The sequence below is a fragment of the Sceloporus occidentalis genome, unplaced genomic scaffold, assembly GCF_023333645.1.
Source record: "Sceloporus occidentalis isolate IW3139 unplaced genomic scaffold, rSceOcc1.0.p SCAF_2, whole genome shotgun sequence".
Taxonomy (NCBI): Eukaryota; Metazoa; Chordata; class Lepidosauria; order Squamata; family Phrynosomatidae; genus Sceloporus; species Sceloporus occidentalis.
In genome coordinates, this window is record NW_028316982.1 from 202,589,218 (window position 1) to 202,607,951 (window position 18,734).

At 38.6% G+C, this 18,734-nt stretch overlaps 1 protein-coding gene across 3 annotated transcripts; it reads right to left on the reverse strand.

Moving 5' to 3' along the window:
* Positions 1-1,095: 1,095 nt before the first annotated feature.
* Positions 1,096-18,592, reverse strand: CHAF1B (chromatin assembly factor 1 subunit B). 3 transcript variants are annotated; one of them, XM_089512016.1, is made up of 14 exons: positions 18,570-18,592; positions 15,634-15,760; positions 15,342-15,474; positions 11,908-12,025; positions 11,088-11,191; positions 10,136-10,232; positions 9,636-9,720; positions 8,372-8,465; positions 7,132-7,201; positions 6,953-7,044; positions 4,604-4,760; positions 2,849-3,268; positions 2,526-2,620; positions 1,096-1,897 (listed from the first exon to the last, which is right to left on the reverse strand). In XM_089512016.1, coding segments are annotated over exons 1-14 (1,704 nt in total). In that variant the 5' UTR covers positions 18,572-18,592; the 3' UTR covers positions 1,096-1,787. The 3 variants fall into 3 exon arrangements, with proteins under 3 accessions (XP_089368142.1, XP_089368143.1, XP_089368144.1); XM_089512017.1 differs by lacking the exon at positions 18,570-18,592 and adding an exon at positions 17,847-17,903; XM_089512018.1 differs by lacking the exon at positions 18,570-18,592 and adding an exon at positions 16,176-16,390.
* Positions 18,593-18,734: the final 142 nt, after the last annotated feature.

An 18,734-nucleotide genomic window follows, 5' to 3' on the forward strand; every position in this document is an offset into this window, starting at 1 on the left:
TAAGAATGGGAAGAGGAACAGCAAGCCTGGGGAAAAGCAATCAATTATACGTAAGGTCGAGAGGCCAAGAAGGCAGAGAGAGCACATTGTGAAGGTGCTGGGGATGTCCAGGGTGAAGAAGATTCTGCCTCCTACAACAGAATCTGAAACTATGAAGAGCTGTGGCATCTAGTGGTGAAGATGAGGTATCGGCAGGATGAAGATGGACAACTAAGGATCTTTACCTGCATTCCTCCATTATTTAAATGGAAATTTAACTTTGTTGATTCATTACATGTAACTCACCACATCAGCTTATTTCATCCATTCAGTCTAGCATATGAAGCTACGCTATTATAGTAAATCAGTTTCATGGAGGTGGTTTCAACAAGGTATTTACAACAATGTCTCAAACATCCAAGTAGCTTTTCTTTCATAGTGTTGGAGAATGGAATGGAAACAATACCTATGATCCATTCTTTAATTCTTCACATGAGCAGTAACTGCCACATAAATTCAGCTCCAAGTAGCTTACATGATACTTGCTGTCCAAAGAACTTAGCTTGCATCTATAATTGTTGTTTTCTACAGAAAGACGTGTCCTTTGGTGTGATTTACTGCTACATAAAGCTGGCCTAAATATGCAAAAGGCACCAGAATCTGTCTGATCTTGGAAACTAAGCAGGGTCAGTGCTGGTTAGCATTGGATGGGAGACCACCAACAAATGTCAGGTGCTGCAGGCTATACTCCAGAGAAACTGGAAAAATCATCTCCGAGCATTCCTTGCCTTAGAAAACCCTATAAAATTTAGGGGGCCACCATAATTGACAGGTGACTTGAAGGCATGCGTGCACATACACACATTCTACATAAATATGGACAGAACTGATTGTTTTCTCTTTGGAATCTTACAAAACTGTTGTCTTTCCACTGCAATAGTTTGCCATAGCAGCACTTCAAGAATTTTCCCAGAGAAAATGTAACTAATTCTTCACTAGGAAACACTATCCATAACTTACTCTGAGCACCTACTTTTAGATAGTAACAGAATTCATGGGAATTATAAAAGAATGATTGAAACGAAACACCAGTGAAAATATAAACGGAAAACAGTATGAATATTGAACATTTTATTCTATACACTACATGTACACATTATTCTTAGTAACATAAAAACTTTTGAAAATGCTAAAAACACCATTTCAACACCATGACATCTTTTTAAAAAATTGAAGCATACATATCAGTGGAAGTGTGAGAATTCATGTTTACACCACACAAAATGAACCTGTACAGACACTGAACCAAGTAAGTTTTTGAAAGACTGTAATCACCCACTGAAAGGTGAGGGTGCCTTGGATTTTCTGATTTCTGAATAATACATGAATAATACATTAAGTAAACACTGCCCAATGAATGATCTGAAAGGTCGAGAATGTATTAGTTTTATAAAGCTCTGTGGGACTGCATGGCACAAATTAGCTAAATCATGAAAGTTTCTCTTTCTTCAAAAGGCAGTCTTTGCTCTGCCAGACAGACCCATGGAAACTTAGTCAACCAATTCTTGAAATAAGACACACATATACAATGCAGACTCTCAAAGAAATATCACATTTTCCTTAGAATGTAAGGACAAAGGTTAATACAACTTCCCTGCCACAAAGCAGTGCTTTATGCAGATACGGCTCTGGACAGCAACAACTATTTAAGATGTTGTTTTGGCAAATGTATTAACTTGCAGGCAAAGTGTTTCACGAGTGTACTGTGGTGGGCAAGGCTTCTATAGTACTCCAGCACTTCAGTGATTTTATACTTTCTTTTCATTTTCCATTAAGTCAAAAATGGGAACATCATCAGTTCTAAGGCGCTTAGGTGATGGTGGATTTTGCAGTGGGTCTTCAGGTGGTGACGGTCTCTCTGAAATGTGGAAGAAAATAAAATCAAACACAATCAAATCAAAATGTGTGTGACTTTTGAAAATATAAGGATAGCCAAAAAAAGAGGGGGGGGGGAAGAACGCCAACCTAACCCAACGCAACCCAAACCCCACTCTCCCTTGAACTTTCTTACAGCCATTTAATACATTTTGCCAAAATTTGTGAAAATAAAAGAGGTACTTTTATTGTGCTTTTCATGCATAGAGACAATCTAAAATGCAATCGAGGAAGTGTCTTTTTGTTTATTAAATTTTATTTTGTTGATGTTGTTTATATATTTAACAAGCATATACAAACAATAACAACACAAACTTTACTAAACAAAAACAAACATACTACTGACTTCCCCTCATTGTATTTTAGATTGTCTCTATGCATGAAAAGCATAATAAAAGTACCACACTTATTTTCACAAATTTTGACAAAATGTATTATAAATCTGTTTGTGATTGTGTTTAGGTTTAATAAAAATGATTAAAACAAAACAAAATAAAATGCAACCAGGACCAAAGGGTCAGGCAGAATCAGAACATAATGGAGGCAAAAGCATTTAAGAATATGAGACTTAAGTTGAGACTAAATAGTTTATCAACAGCAAGTTGTTTTACCATGTTGGACTATTTCTGTGGAAGAAGCTGAAGAGACTGGATTCAAGGGAGCTGAGTCCAAACTATCTGCCTTTAGAGGAATCAAAGCAACTCTCCTAAATAAAAATAAATAAAATATAATACCGAAAAATTACTTTGGAAATCATATCTCTTCCACACACATGTCTAGGTTTCTCTAGCCCCATTTTCCTCAATGCCATGTCTGTTGTTATTCCTCCCTTGGCTCTTCATTTCTGCACTTCCTCCCCTTGATTTCAGATATTATAACCTAGCATCAAAGAAATCTGTTCATTTGCTTTCTGGAAATTAATTATTATGCTTACCTTGGTGTCTTACTCCATGTCTGTATGGTATTAAGTGTAATCCTCCTAGGTTGGCTTATTTTTGAACTATGGCTTGATGGGGGATTGGGCTTTTTCTTTTCTGGAGAAGACACTGTGTCATTTCTAACTATAACAGGTGTTGAGGGTAAGTCTCTATTGTTCACTGGAGTCTTGCATGGCCCAGCTGGGCTGTTAGAATCCGCAGCCCTACTAGGAGGAGTGCTATCCATTGCTTTGGGAGGTGGGGAGACAACACTGGGAGACAGACCCTTTTTCACTTTCTTCTCTGCTGTGTTAGGGGTCCTGACACTTATAACTGGCTTCTCTTTCAGTGGTATTCCAAGTTCTTCTTTTTCAAAAGTCACAAAAGAACAATATCCATCCGTAGAAGAAATAGCAAGGAAAGAGCCATCGCTGGACCTAATGTTCATTTGTGGAAATAAAAAACAATTTAATTCCTTCAGTTATTTTTCATTAATAAAAAAATGAAAACATTCTTTAAAAGTCATTGAACCTAATTAGTGATTTTAATTAGAGAAAGGGAGTTTCATTGTGGGCTATATTTATTTTGCTGAAGATGACCAGTTTTGATTTAGATTTACCACCACTTTCAGCAGACTTTTTAAATGTACTGAAATCCTTTCAACAGGACGATGGGAATAAAATATATAAAACAAAGGCCGGTTACATACCGGCACTTTAGTGCGTGACGAGCACGCACTAGGGTTACAAAAGGGCGGTGCTTCTGCACTGCCCTAACCCTAGTGCGTGCCCGTCACGCACTAAATGGCAGCGGCCCTTCCATATGGCCGCTGCCGTGAGGACGTCACGGCCGCGCCGCCTCTAGACGGGGCGGCGCAGACGTGACGTCCTCAATCTGCGGTAGGGCGCCTAGGGCGCCCTTTCCGCGGACCAGGAAGGAGCTCTGTTTCGGAGCTCCTTCCTGGTCCATGGCGCCGCTTTGCTTCGCTGGGTGCAGCCTTCAGACGGCTGCACCCAGCGAAGCAAGGGAGAAAGGGGCCAAGCGGCCCCTTTCTCCCCCTCCCCGCCGCCGCGGGGTGTCCTTGGGGCTTGAAGCCCCAAGGACACCCCTTTTCTGGCTGCGGGGAAGCGGCGTTTTGCTGCTTCCCCGCAGCCCGAAAAGCGGCGGATCGGGGCCTCAGCGGCTGCCGGTGTAGCCACTGAAGCCCCGATACTCCGGGGAAAGGGGCGGGTCCAGACCGCCCCAAATGGGCGGTCTATAACCCGCCAAAGTTTCCTGATTTAGCAATGGCAAGTTTAAGATAATTATAAGATTATTACAAATGGTACACAAACCATATTTCTAAGTGAATAGAAATAATGAGAATTCCCCATACACAAAAAGGCAGTCTGAAATCCTAGGTTTGTATAGAAAGCCATTTTCTATTGCTCCTGTTAGATTGATTTACCTGCTGAATAAAGGATAGTTTTCAGAGCAATAATAAATATAAAACCAAGTTCATCCTCTGCTTACTTTGCACAAAAAGTTCAGTGTAGAGTAAAAATATGATTTTTCTTTTACAGGATACATTCTGCCTTGTCAGTATTAAGTCAATACTCTGACAGATTCTGAAATTAGATTCCACATTTGTTGCTCCTCTTTACAACATACCTTACAGTGCTCAAAATGCTAACCTAAGATAGTCAGAAGGATTTTTACTATGTATTTTTGTCATTATATCAAAGATAGTGCAGCCTGTTGTTACAAGCTATCAGAGGTTATGAATTACCTACCATGAAATGTCACTCAGAGTATGGTAATGTATATTAGACACATAACCAAAAGGAAAGGATTGCTGTGTATCATAGAAAAGCACAGAATCTTCTGAAGCAACAGCAAATATCAAACGATAGGGAAGATTTATTAGGCCAGTCTTCTGGGAAGCTTCCTCTAAAACCAAAAAGTTATCATATTAAAAACCCTGAACATTTCTTATTTAGACTTCTACAACACTATTGTCTCACTTCAGCAATTCAGAATATGGTTAAATATGTGAGGACTTGTTCTGAATGCTACTTAAAAAGAAAAAGCTGAGAACACTCCACTGCCACAAGAGCAGTTAAAAACCCATAAGAGTATTAAAATTTAATGGTGCTTTCCACATGTATACAGCAGTACATCCAATATATTCCCACTGAAGGAAAAAAGCAGATCAGAAAAAAATCCTAGCAAAGTAGCATAATATGTATAGGACCACACATTTAAAGAACATGTGGAGCTTTTAGTATTAAAGTTTCCTGGACTTTCAGAATGCAATATACAGTTTTAGGGAGAAATCTTGGCCCCTGCTTGTCCAGTGTTATTGGATACGTTTCAGTTTGTGCAACCCGAGGACATGGATACAATCCTTGGAGAGGTGAGAGTCACCATGTGCATACTGGACCCACGCCCATCTTGGCTGTTGAAAGAAGCCAGAGAGTGACTGGCCAGTTGGGTAAGGGAAGTGGTGAATGTCTCACTACAGCAAGACAGGTTCCCAGCTTGTCTAAAGAGGCTGTGGTAAGGCCACTACTGAAAAAATCTTCCCTAGATCCAACTAGATTAGAAGACTGGCTTTGGGGGTTTCCTGGAAGGCTTTATGGCAGCAAAAAATTGGAGCTAACTTTCCCAATTCTTGGCATGAGGTGAATTTAAGAGCCCCAATCTGCCATGAATTTATCTGGGTGACCTTGGGCCAGTCACTATCTTTTAACCTACCATATCAGGTATTTTGTGAGATTAAAAATATGGAGGACAACTATGTATGTGGCCTTGAGTGACTTGGATAAAATATGGATATAAATGTAACAAGTTCAAGATAGTTTTTTGGAAGTGTTCATTTTTAAAATTTAACTTTGTAATGTTTATGCTCAGATAAAGTGAATTACTGGTTGAGTCTGCCTTATCCAAAATCCTTAGGACCAAAGGTGTTTTGAATTTCAGTTTTTGGAATATCTGTATTTGCATACATACATACATACATACATATGCATACATAAATATACATACATAATGAGCTATCTTGGAGATGGAACGCAAGTCTAAACACAAAATTCATTTATGTTTCATATAGCAACTTTTGCACATGGCCAAAGGTAATTTTATTGAATATTTTTAATAGTTTTGTGCATGAAACTAAGTTCGTGTAGTTTGTGTAACCATCAGAAAGCAAAGGTGTCACTATGTCAATCACCCAAAGTTTTAGATTTTGGAATATTTTGGATTTCATAATTCTGGATAAAGGAGTCTCAACCTGTATGTTGAAGTGACTTATAGTCTATGAAAGTTCTGGATTTAATTTTTTGAAAGTACTGCACATACTTTCAAATGAGGTACTTATTTAAGAATTAAGGTTTATTTATTTAAGGTTTATTTAACGTTAACCTTATTTAAGGTTAAGAATATATGTTACCATGATACACAATTTTAGAAAGATTCTTTCTCCCAGAGTATATGGTATTCATTAGGAAGGAGCACATTTGCCTAGGTTTTTTCAAATTAATGCAGTTTATACAAGTTTTGTTCATCAAAATATTAAACTTGCATATCTGCCATATTTATGAAAGGTACAGTATCTTCAGTGTATGAGAGCCAGCATGGTGGAGTGGTCTAAACACTGGACTACAAGTGGAGACCAGGGTATGAATTCTTGCTTGGGCCATGGAAACTCACTGGATCGCCTTGGGAAAGTCACATGATCTCAGCTTCAGAGGAAGATAAAGGCAAACATTCTCTGAACAAGTCTTGACAAGAAAACATTGTGATAGGTTTAGTTTAGGATTACTATAAGTTGAAAATGACTTGAAAACACACAAAAATTAGAAACAACTTGAAGACACACACAACAACAGTCTTCAGTGTGAGTTGCTACAGGTCAGAGAACAATGCTTAAAATAGTACTTTAATGCTAAACTGTACTGAAATACCGGGAGGCATATAAAGATAGAATTAGAGGGCATATGAAGTAACAATATGACATTAGTGATATAGCACTATACAGTGGAACCTCAAATAATCACAAAAAGATATAAAACAGCATATCCTCTGACATAAATTTAACATACTTTTAAAATGCAATATACTTTCCCAAGGTTTTACAATACCTTTGTTAACTACATGTTTCAGCTCAAAGTAGACTGGGCAACAACGAACGGCTAAAGTTGCCTTCCCAGGGCAAGGTAAATGAGCGATAGGCCTAATAAAAAACAGTAATCTTTTAGTTAAATAGCAGTTGGAATATGCCTTTAAATTATAAGCACATACATTTGTAACAAGTCTATACCTTTTTAGATTTGTTCTGGAAAACACATAAGTAGTGTTTGTTACATTTTCTCCTGATTCCACACAACCTGCTGAAAAAGGTAAAGTGCCAAAATGTTAGATTTGCTCATAATTCTTCAGCCTGTTGCTTAATTAAAAGCTCCCCAAAGTCTTATATATAGCAAAAACCTCAGGTTCTCTAGGATTGTGACTTCAGGTTTCCAACAACTCAGTGTGATTTTTACCCCCAAGGAATGTAGTGAGGGGCCCAACAGTGGACAATGCCAGATGTTTAATGCATATTACCAATTCGTAATCATTTGTGTGTTTTTATTGTGGCTACACACGAATGTAAGATATTTTCCTGAAGTTCCTAGAATATACTGAACATTTCACACAGTTCTTCTGTTACACTGAGCATGCATTTCTAATGTGAAGGAAATCACTAAAAGAACTATAAGAACACAATTTAAGATAGACTAACTTGGAGTCAAATATCTCTAAGGCATAACAGCCAAACCTTGGGTACTGAGGAAAAGAACAAAACTAATGTGGGAAGGTTTAAATCATATCTGTTCTGCTGAAATGATTTAAAAGAAATGGTATCCCTATTCCAACACACAATAAATGGAGATGAGGAAGTCAAGCAGTAGGTTAGTAGCACAAATTACAAAAATGGCTAGCCCCAAGTGTTTAAGAATGACACTAGATTTAATTATTTCTAGCTGCTTCATTTTATATAACAAACCAACAAATGTATAACTAAAATTAATAGAATCCAATGAAACATGAATAAATAATCTGGATTTCCAAGGATTTGCAAATTCAACTTCTTTGTGTTTTGTGCTTAATTTTAAGGCACTTTATTCACAATATTATCAAGGCAGAAATACTTTGATTGGTTGCAAATTGTTTTATTAATCTTTATATTTGTACAACAACACATAAAGGAAGCGGGTAAAGGTACGAATGCATTTGGCAACAAATGCTAACACAGATATGTGCAGAATTCAAAGATATAGCTGTGTTAGTCTGTGGAATCAATATGTAGACAGATCTTGTCGCACCTTTGAGACTAACTGAAAGAAAGAAGTTGGCAGCATGAGTTTTTGTAGACTTAAGTCTACTCCCTCTTCCAAATGCTTCTTTCTTTCTTTGTTAGTCTCAAAAGTGCTACAATATCTCTCTACATAAAGATATGTGCAGTTTGTACCATTTTCCATTGCAGATCTGTATAAAGGAATTAAAATTTCTACACATACCAGGAGCAAGAAGCAGAGAGCCATCAGGAGTAAAAGTCAGTCTCCGGAAAAATGATTTCATGCTGTCATCATGAAACATTCTATAACTTTTTACCTAAAGGATTTGGCAACAATTCAGAAAAATCCACTTATCATCCAGCCTCAGAGGGAATGAAAGGCAGGCCCAGCTCCATCAGAGTAGAAGCCAGAGTAAAAGGAAGGCCCTCCCTCCATGCCATATGACATTACCCAGCCTCAGAGGGAGCAAAGGCAGGCCCAGCTCTATCAGGCCTAGCCAGAGTAAGAAGTTTCTCCTTCCAGTTTATCTGCAGTGGTCCAGGCCTCAGAGGGAGAGGAGAGGAGAATTGCTGGAATTATTCCCTTTCCTCACTGCCATTCCCTTCTCCTTTTGTGTCATATCTTTTTAGATTGTAAGCCTGAGGGCAGGGAACTGTCTAATGAACTATCTGTAAGCTGTTCTGAGAGCTTCTGTAGCTGAAGAGCAGGGTGGGTATAAATACAACAAACAAACAAACAAATTTAACATTTGAGGAGCCATTCATTCGAAAGATCAGAGCATTTTCTATAGTATTCTTATTTATTTCATTGTGCAACTTGGAAAGAGTGTGTGTGGAGAAGTGGAAAGATTATGTACTGTATGTGTGTGCATACACAAAGAATGTTCATATGGTGCATGCATCCATGCTCACACATGTGTGTTGGCTCATGGCATCCAGCTGATACCAGGATTTTCTTAAGGTTTAAACAATGAAAATGATTGATCAGGGGTCCTCTAGATATTTTGAAATTATGTGTTTATTCATTAGAAATATATCAGTATCACCTCTCAATTCAACAAAATGCTGAAGTGGTTTACAATTTTATACCCCTTTCGTACCACCCACAAAGACATCACCAAGGAATTCATGCATGAGTGAAACAAAAAGGGAGCTAATTCCACAAGGTGGCTGCAGCTACAGAGAAAGCCTGCCTCTCCATCATTCCCAAAAGGAAATGTTTAGGCCCTGGCATGGGCAGCAGCTCTGTTGTTGAAGATCATAGCAGCTTTAAATCCCAGAAGAGCCAGCCAGCACAGGGAATACTTAGTGATCATGGGAGATGTATTCCAAAACATCTCGAAGGCCAACCATTCCTCACTTCTGATCCACAAGCATGTACATATTGACAATAACTTCAGAAATATAATGATATCCAATCCCCTCCCTCCACAAAGGTTCCCCCATCAGAAATTTTTGTTTATTAACAAACCCCCAAAATTTCTTACCTCTCCTTCAGTTCCTCCGCCTGATGGCATTTTGGTAACATTAAATGCTACTCGCTTGGTCTGTGTGTTATATACTCTCAGTACTCTACAAAAGGAAAAGTTAATTACAATGAATGTCAAACTCCTTCTACTTATTTGAATTTTTTAAAAGAGATCTTATTTGAAAAATATGCTTGCAAAATATTAAAAGGTATAGGATAGCAGTAAGGAAGCAAAATAGCAGTGGCCTGAATGGTATAATTCATAGCATTTTGTCTGGGAAAACTGCTATGAAGCAGTGTTTAAACAAATAGGTGCTTAAGGCTGTAATTCTATACCTAGGAATTATTTCCACTGACCTCAACGGAATTTACTTGAGTAGATTCATCAAATGCACTGTAACATGTTTCAGTGCCTTCCATTTTTGAAGGGAGAAAAAAGCATTTTTAATATTCTAAAACATAATACAAAAGCGAAATAGTTAAATGGATTATCTCATTTTTAAAGGGGCAGTAACTCACCTATCACAACTAAGAGTTGCAATATACTGCCCTACAGGGTCCCATGTTACTCCTTGTACATAACTTTTGTGCTCATTAAAAATGGAAACCTTTTGCCCTAGGAATAAAAACAGTAGATTGCTTTTCAAAATGACAAAAAAGCCAAAATGTTTTAATTGTAACCAGTACTTCATAGTTTCTTTCTCATTCATTTTTACAAGTCTAAAATAAACATACAATTTTCCATCTTAAAAAATAAACAGCCTATGAAACAAATCGATTTGTTCAAAACAATCATTAATTTATTCAGAGCTGTCATTAATGAGATTTTAGAAAGATTCTCACAGATAAAATAAAATCAGAGTAAAGTTGTATATTTCCTAGACAACAGAAACTAGTATTTCATATACCAAGTTTTAAAGTGTATAAAAATTGGGCTGAGGTGCTTTATTTTATTTTCTATCTTAAATTGTACTTTTGTGTAATTTTAGAGAGGAATTCCAGCTAGCTGATCAGTACAGAAATACTATTTATTATTAATGTCCTTGGAAACTGAGGGTGCTTCCAGACCAAAGGCTTTAAGTGCTACCCAACAACTGTTCTGTCTGTAGAACAGTTGTAATTGATTTCTCCTGACACCTGATGTTATACTCTTTCTCAGTGTTTGTCCCAGTCTTTTCTGTCCACACCAATGAGCATGCTATAACTCTGCAGAAAGAAAAAAGGAAAGTCCAGTTCACCTCAGCAATATGTTTTAACATTTCTCCCTGACATCTTGCAACTATCAAAAACCAACCAACTATTCAAACTTGTTTATTTCAGTGATATTATTTATGAATGTCTGGGAAGAGTGGATTGTTTTAAGGGGATTCTGAGATTCGGAATGGTGACTAGTTTATGAGGGAGGGAGTGAAAAGAAGATTGTGTAGATTCTTCAAGGGAAAGTCTGCAACTCCAGAACTTTAGCAATTACCTTTATTGACATCCCACATTATAGCTGTGTTGTCCACTGACGCAGAGGCCATATAGTTTCCATCAGGAGTCCAACAAATATCATACACATCTTCTAAGTGACCTCTGTAATCCAGAAAATGAAAAAGGCAATGACATAAGACAGACAGCCTTCTTACCAGCAGTAATTATATTAATTATATCCTCAGAGAAACTGAAATCTTTACAAATGTTTGTTGGAAATTATATCCCTGTAGAATCACATTATTTAAAAATTATACCCCTGAGATTTGGAACTTCACTGAGGATCAGCGTGGTCTTTTACTGTTGCTAAAAGACATATACTCCAAGGTAGAAAGATGAACATTAAATATTCATCTTTCAGTGGTCAGAATGATGCTCTAGTTACACCTAAACATGAACTTTACAGATGTCAGCTTTAAGCAAATGTAGTTTGGACATTTGGTAAGTTTATATTAACGTATTTATCACAGCCACATTCATAAGCCTTATAATTCTTGCCTGTCTCTTTTTAATTTTCTATTCTGTTTTTAAAATTTTTATTTAAAAATGTCACTACTTCTCATTCATCTTGAATCTGAAGGACTGTAGGACTCGGAGGGCTGGATATGTAGAAATAGGTTGCTTTTCTGCACCGGAAAGTGACAACCCAGATCTAGAATGTTTTGCTGTTGATTATGGTTCCAACAGCTAAGAAAGTCTTGCAGTTAAACCACATATTTCTACTTAATCGCTTACAGTTAAAATAAAATTAAAAGATTTTGAGACGTGATTTTTACTGAAATTTCACTGAAATTTCACTAAAAGCAAAGAAAATTTACCTTAGCGTTTTAATTACAGTCCAGTTTTCTTTGTTCAGCTGATTATCATCATCATCCTGAAAGGGATTTGGCTCTGACTCTTTGTTATCATTCAGCTTCCACAACAAAATTGCAGCATCTATAAAAATTAATTTCAGAGATAATACTTTTTTTCTTTGCAATGAACATATTCCACTTCATCATCTTGCTTGTTGTATAACTGCATGTCATTTCTGACTGATAGCAATAGCAGCTTCATTTATATACCGCTTCATACCACACTAAGCAGTCTCTAAGTGGTTTACAACTGTAAGCTAATTGCCCCCAACAAGCTGGGTACTCATTTTAGTGACCTCAGAAAGATGCAAGCCTCAGTTGAACTATCACAGGGTTTTCTTGGCAATATTTTTTTCAGAGTGGGTTTGCCTTTGCCACTGAAGCTGGCAGAGCATGACTTGGTCATGGTCACACTGTAGGTTTCCATGGCCAAGTGGGGATTTTGACCTGGTGTTCAGCATGATAGTCCAATTCTCAAACCACTATACTACTCTGGCTTTCAACTATCTCAGAATATTCCAGCCATTAGCCACAAATAATGGAACTAGGCTAACCCTACGCACTTTAGCTGCGGGGACACCCCACTGCTCAATAGCATTTACCTCTGAACAGACAGGGAGAAAATTGGACTGCACAACACAAAAAACCTTTAAAATTTGCAAGAGACCTAAAAACATGGAGTGTAACTTTTCTAATTAGATGTCCTTGTATTGCTGAGCAAGCAATTTGGTTGTTGATCATCAAACCAGGGTGGATTTTAAAAAATCAATGTTTGTTTTAAAAAATGGATTTTTAACATTTAAATCAGATTTTTAAAATTAAATGCTTTTTGAGGGGGAATGTATATTCATGCAATGTTTAAAAAATTGGGTAAATGAATTCCATTAATCCATTCACAGTTTCATGCTCTTCCAAAGGTTTCGGTAAGATTATTGGGCAATTTTTCTATTTCAAGGATATTACAACAGATGCTTGGTTTTACAGTTCTCAAAACTGTGAATTTGTATCTGCAGAGATCCCAATCCCATTGTTTTGCAAATACACAGAATCAACCCCTTACATATTAAGTATTAAACTTCAAAACATTCAATGAACAGATTGTTGAGTGACAGGGGGTGGAATAGACTTGCAGAAGAAGTTAAGTGTGAGGACAGTGGGGCAAGCAGTAAAAATGAAAGTGAAATCTTATGAGTAGAATACTCTGCATGTCTTTGGATCTTTATGTGTATAGCCTGCGGTTTATCATATTATTCTTTCCATGGAGGAGAAAACCTATAATGGCATTGGCATCTAAACATGGAAGTTTACGTAAATACAAGAATACATAAGATATGTTATTGTTTTAGTTAAATTTAACTATTTAAATTGTTATTATTAAGGTAATGATTGTGAGTCTTTGGTAACTCTGAGTTGCATTAAAATGTGAGAGAATAAAACACATAAGGTTTAATAAAAAGTTAGAATAGAAATCATGTAAGACTATATAATCATATATTCTAAGTAGATAACATATATAGATAGTAAGAAAACACATATATACTATTATAGTCAACGTATATCTAGTGGAACAAAAAGGCTAAACCCTTTTGTTCCCCTTTAACTTTAGAAATAAAAATGCATAATTACTTAAATGATTAGCCTTAAGGTCAAGAGCTGTGGCCTTTTAATTAAAAAGGGAATTTTATAAAAGAAAGCAACCTAGTAGAATATAGAATAGTTTTTAAAAGAAGCTTTTTAAATTAAACATAAATCATGCTTATTTTATAAAAAATGTAGTAGGCTTTAAGTTTCTAAATATATAGAAATATGCACACCTCAAATGTTCAAGTCAGGAGATAATAAGCAAACAAACAAAATAAACAAAATGAAAATACAACACTTATTTGAACTAATGAGACAGATTAAACCATACATTTGACAGGTTTTAAACATTTTGAAATCAAACTGTTAAATATATTTTGTTTTACAAATAACTGCCTGATTCTGTAACTCCTATATGTTAATTAAAACAAAGGCCTACACTGAATATTAATCATAACTACTCAATGAAATCAACAGACCTAGGTTAATTGAAAGAATAGGGGGTATGCCTATCAAATTTGCAAATGACACCAAATTAAGAGGAAAAGCTAATACCCCAGAGGGCAGAATCAAAATTCAAAATGACCTTAACAGATTAGAAAGCTGGGCCAAAGATAACAAAATGAATTTCAACACAGTGAAATGTAAAGTACTGCACTTAGAGCAAAAAAAAAATATGGAAATGCATACCTATAGGATGTGGGACACCTGGCTGAATGAGACTATGTATGAAAGGGATCTAGGAGTCTTAGTAGACCAAGTTGAACATGAATCAACAGTGTGATGCAGCAGCTAATAAGGCCAATGCGATTCTAGGCTGCATCAATAGAAGTATAGTGTTTAGGTCAAGGGAAGTAATAGTGCCACTCTATTCTGCTTTGCTCAGGCCTCACCTAGAATATTGTGTCTAGTTCTGGGCACCACAATTCAAAAAGGATGTTGAGAAACTGGAGCGTGTCCAAAGGAGGGCAACTAAAATGGTGAAGGGTCTAGAAACCATGCCTTATGAGGAGAGAGTTAGGGAGCTGGGTATGTTTAGTCTTGAGAAGAGATGGTTAAGAGGTGATATGGTAGCCCTGTTTAAATATTTGAAGGGATGTCATATTGTGAGGATGGAGCAAGCTTGTTTTCTGCTGCTCCAGAGAACAAGACCTGGAACAATGGATGCAAGCTACAGTAAGAGATTCGACCTCAACTTTAGGAGGAACTGGTAAGTAACTACAATAAGAGCTGTTAGACAGTGGAACACACTTCCTTGGAGTGTGGTGGAGTCTCCTTCTTTGGAGGTCTTTAAACAGAGACTGGATGGCAATTGGTCAGCGATGCTTTGATTGTGAGTTCCTGCATGGCAGAATGGGTTGGACTGGATGGCCCTTGCGGTCTCTTCCAACTCTATGATTCTATGAATTGTGATTAGCAAGACTCATTTACTTACGCAGGGCTAACATTTAATTTAGGCCATCATTTCTCATATTTTAAAAATATTCTTACTATTCTTAAATAGTGAATAGTATCTACTGTCACTCCTATGTGAATATGCAAAGGGATCTTGTAGCACCTTTAACACTACCTGTGCTAAAATACACTTTTGTATACTGATATTCTAGACTAACATAGCTATGTCTCTGAATGTTAAGTGAATGCTTTAAAAGTTCTCGCTTGCTAATGTTGATTTTGATAAGTTGGCTGAAATATTGTTGAAATGCTCATGGTCCTTTGTGAATGAACGCAAACACATATATAGTATGTCAGCTTCTTTTCTCACAAAATCAATATATAATCAATTGACTTGTATGCAAATTTAAATATACACTTACCATCTCCACCAGATGCTAGGATCTCACCATTTGGAGAAAAACGCACAACATTCACAGCTTTGGTATGGCGAGCTAAATTGGACAAGAATTCCACAATTGCTTTTCCATCTGGTCCTTTTTCTACCTTCCATATCTATTTATAAAAGATGGCAGTCATAGAACATCTCAAAACCTTGTCATCCTGAATGCTATGAAACACATATCCCTAATTCTGCTAATGATTATCACAATAATTGGCATGAACCGAATAACATTAGATAATCCACAGTATAACACTGCAAAGAAAACTCACACAAACAGTAGTGTCCACTCCAGCGGAGGCCAATCTATTGATTTCCCCATCAGTTCCATGTTGGAAGTCTAAGCTGTAGACTGGCTCTTTATTGTGCCATGCAATTTCACAAGTGATTACTTTCATCCTTTATAAAGCAAATATAAATTTTAAAGTACACGTTGCTTTTCATTTTGTCATTCCAGATTCTTCCCAATTACAGGTATACCTCAGCGAAATAAATAATTTCCTGGACATTTACTTGCTTAATGAAAAATTTGGTACCAAAGGCAGAAAAAAACATTGAAAGAATAGAGATAGGTTCCTATATCACAGGGGGAGAAAGAACAGTTCAATACTTTGGCAAACTTCTTCAACACTAACAATATATGTATATGACACGGAACCAGATCTGGTATGCCTTTCATAAGTAACAAAACATCTGAACTTTCTAGAGCATCGAGGGGGTGAAATTTTCTTTTACTAGTCTCCACTATTCTTATCTTTTTAACTGAAGTTATCTATGTTTTTTAAACCGCTAGAAGCTGGTGATGACAGCTTACCTGTTTGCCCCCTTCCTCTGTTTTGATGTTCATACATGCTCACTGGAGTTAGCTGCTGTTTAACGTGCCTATTGTAGTTATGCACACACAACTGCAGTAGGATCAGCTAAAGAAGAATCCTATTTTTGTCCCAGCTCAAACGCTTACTGAATAGTTTATTGCAGACATGCTGCTGCAAGCTGACACCAAAAGTCTGTGTTTCTCCAGCCCAACTTGGATATCCTCCCAATGAAGGCTCTGCTTACAAACTTTCAGCTAGACAGAGGATGAAGAAGAAAGCACTGCTGAGAAATTAGTCTGCCAAGGGATCTTGCAGCACTTTGAGAGAAGTTGTTAGCATGAGCCTTTGCAGACTTGAGCCTCCTTCCTCAGATGCATTTGGATCCAAACCTTTGAGGAACTCTCAAAAATGCTGCAATATCCCTTTGCATGCTGATTTTCCAGACTAATGTATTTGAATTCTGTTAGCAAAGATATATAATGTTTCTAGTAGTAACTAACTAAACTGTTTAAACATGCATTTGAGGAAAGAGGCATATGAAAGCTACGGCTACCAACATCTATCTATCATTTAGGTCCCAAACAGCAGAAATAATCCAGTTTGACACTTCTTTAACTGCTGTGGCTCTGTGCTAGGGAATCCTGGGAACTGTAGTCTATTGGGGCACTTGAGCTCTCTGTCAGAGAAGGATAAGTGTATCAGAAAACTACAGTTCCTAGAATTCCCTAGCATTGTGCCAGGACAGTTAAGGCAATCTCAGACTGGATTATTTCTGCAGTGTGTTTTGGACCTTAGTCTCAAGGGTCCCTTTGCATGTTGATTTTCCAGACCAGCATGGTGTAGTGGACTGTGTGTCAGACCATGGGTCCAGGGTTCAAATCCTGCTGGGCCATGAAACTCACTGGGTGACCTTGAGCAAAAGTCACACTCTCTCAGCCTCAGGGCAATGACAAACCTCCTCTGAACCAATCTTGCCAAGAAAACCCCATGATAAGTAAACTGCGTTAGGGTCGCCACAAGTCAGAAATGACTTGAAGGTGCACAACACACACATGCACACACACCATGAGTTAGTGAGAGACAGTGCGGTGTAGTGGTTTGAGTGTTGGACTACAACTCTGGGGGACCAGGGTTCAAACCCTGGCTTGGCCATGTAAACCCACTCTCACTCTCTCAGCCTCAGAGGAAGGCAAAGGCAATACCCCCCAAAGAAAGAAGAAAACCCTATGATGACCCTATGCCCCCATAGTCACACTCTCTCAGCCTCAGAGGAAAGCATAGGCAACTCCCCCCCCCCCGAGAAACATGCCAGGAAACCCCATGATGACCCTATGGCCACCATCTCAGTCACACTCTCTCAGCCTGAGAGGAAGACAGATGCCAAGAAGACCCCACGATGACCTCTATCATGGGATTTTTCTTCAGAGGGGGCTTGCCTTTGGCTTCCTCTGGGGCTGAGAGGGTCTGACTCTCCAGGTCTCTCAGTGGGTGCCTTCCTGAGGCTGAGAGAGTGTGACTGAAGGGGGGGCATAAGTAGGGAACGGCTTGGAAGGCACACAAAGCAAACCCAAGGGCTACTTCCCTCCCCATCCTCCCTCTGGAGAAGGCGGGTTCCCCCATCGCTGCTTGCTTCCCCTCTCCCTCCCTTCCCTTCCCGCCCAGCCGCCTACCTGAGCAAAGAAAGAGGCGCCCAGATAGTTCCGTCTGCGCTCAAACCCAAGCGCCGGTTCCCGCGCTCGCGCATGCGCACTCAAAGCGCCCGGTGTCATGTAGGAGGAGCCCGACGCCATTTTGTCTCCTCCTCCTCCTCCTCCTCCTCCTCTGGGCTAGTGGCGAAATGGCGCCACTTGCGGGGCCGCCTCCTTCCCTCATCGCTCCCTGTCAGCTTCCCAGTCGCACAGGCCTCTCCTCCTCACAGCGGTGGCCCCAGAGTGGGTTGCCCCAGGGCCTTGGAGAGCAGCAGCCACATTACTACCCCCTGCTGTTCCACTTTAATGCCTCCTGTTGCATTTTGGGGTTTGTAGTCCAGCGAGGCCTAACAACTCTCTGGCTGAGGAGTCTAAACGCTCCCGTTTAAACTCCAAATCCCAGAATGCAACAGCAGGCAGCAAGAGCAGTAAAAGTGGAATAGCAGCGCTATAAGAGTGTAGTGCAGTAACCTACTGTAGTTATTGTGCTATCACCCCCCACTGCTCACAGGAAGAGGGCCACAGGCACACTGACACACATGAGCAGCGGAGTCATAGGGTTAGTGTCAACCAGTGTGGTAATTCATGGGGTCACCCTCCCTTGACCTTATCCCAGGGTGACCACAAAGTAGGACAAGGCACCACAAAATGTGGACATTCAAGAAAAAAGTAGTACATCACAACATAAAAGCTAAAAACACTAACATGCTTCTTTAGTCATGCTCAAAATGGAGGACGTCTTGGAATTCCTCCTGGACAGAAGGTTGAAATGCAGGGCATGTCCTGGAAAAGGAGGATGTTTGGTCCCCTGCCTCCTCCTGTTCCACTCCATACAGAATCCTTAGTAATGCTTTTGGTACTCGTCGTGTT

Coding starts and splice junctions, on each gene's coding strand:
- CHAF1B (XM_089512016.1), bottom strand. Junction 7,045..7,131: donor TCCAGAACAAATCTAAAAAG/GTATAGACTTGT, acceptor GTTTTTTATTAG/GCCTATCGCTCATTTACCTT. Junction 2,621..2,848: donor ACATGGAGTAAGACACCAAG/GTAAGCATAATA, acceptor ATTTTTATTTAG/GAGAGTTGCTTTGATTCCTC.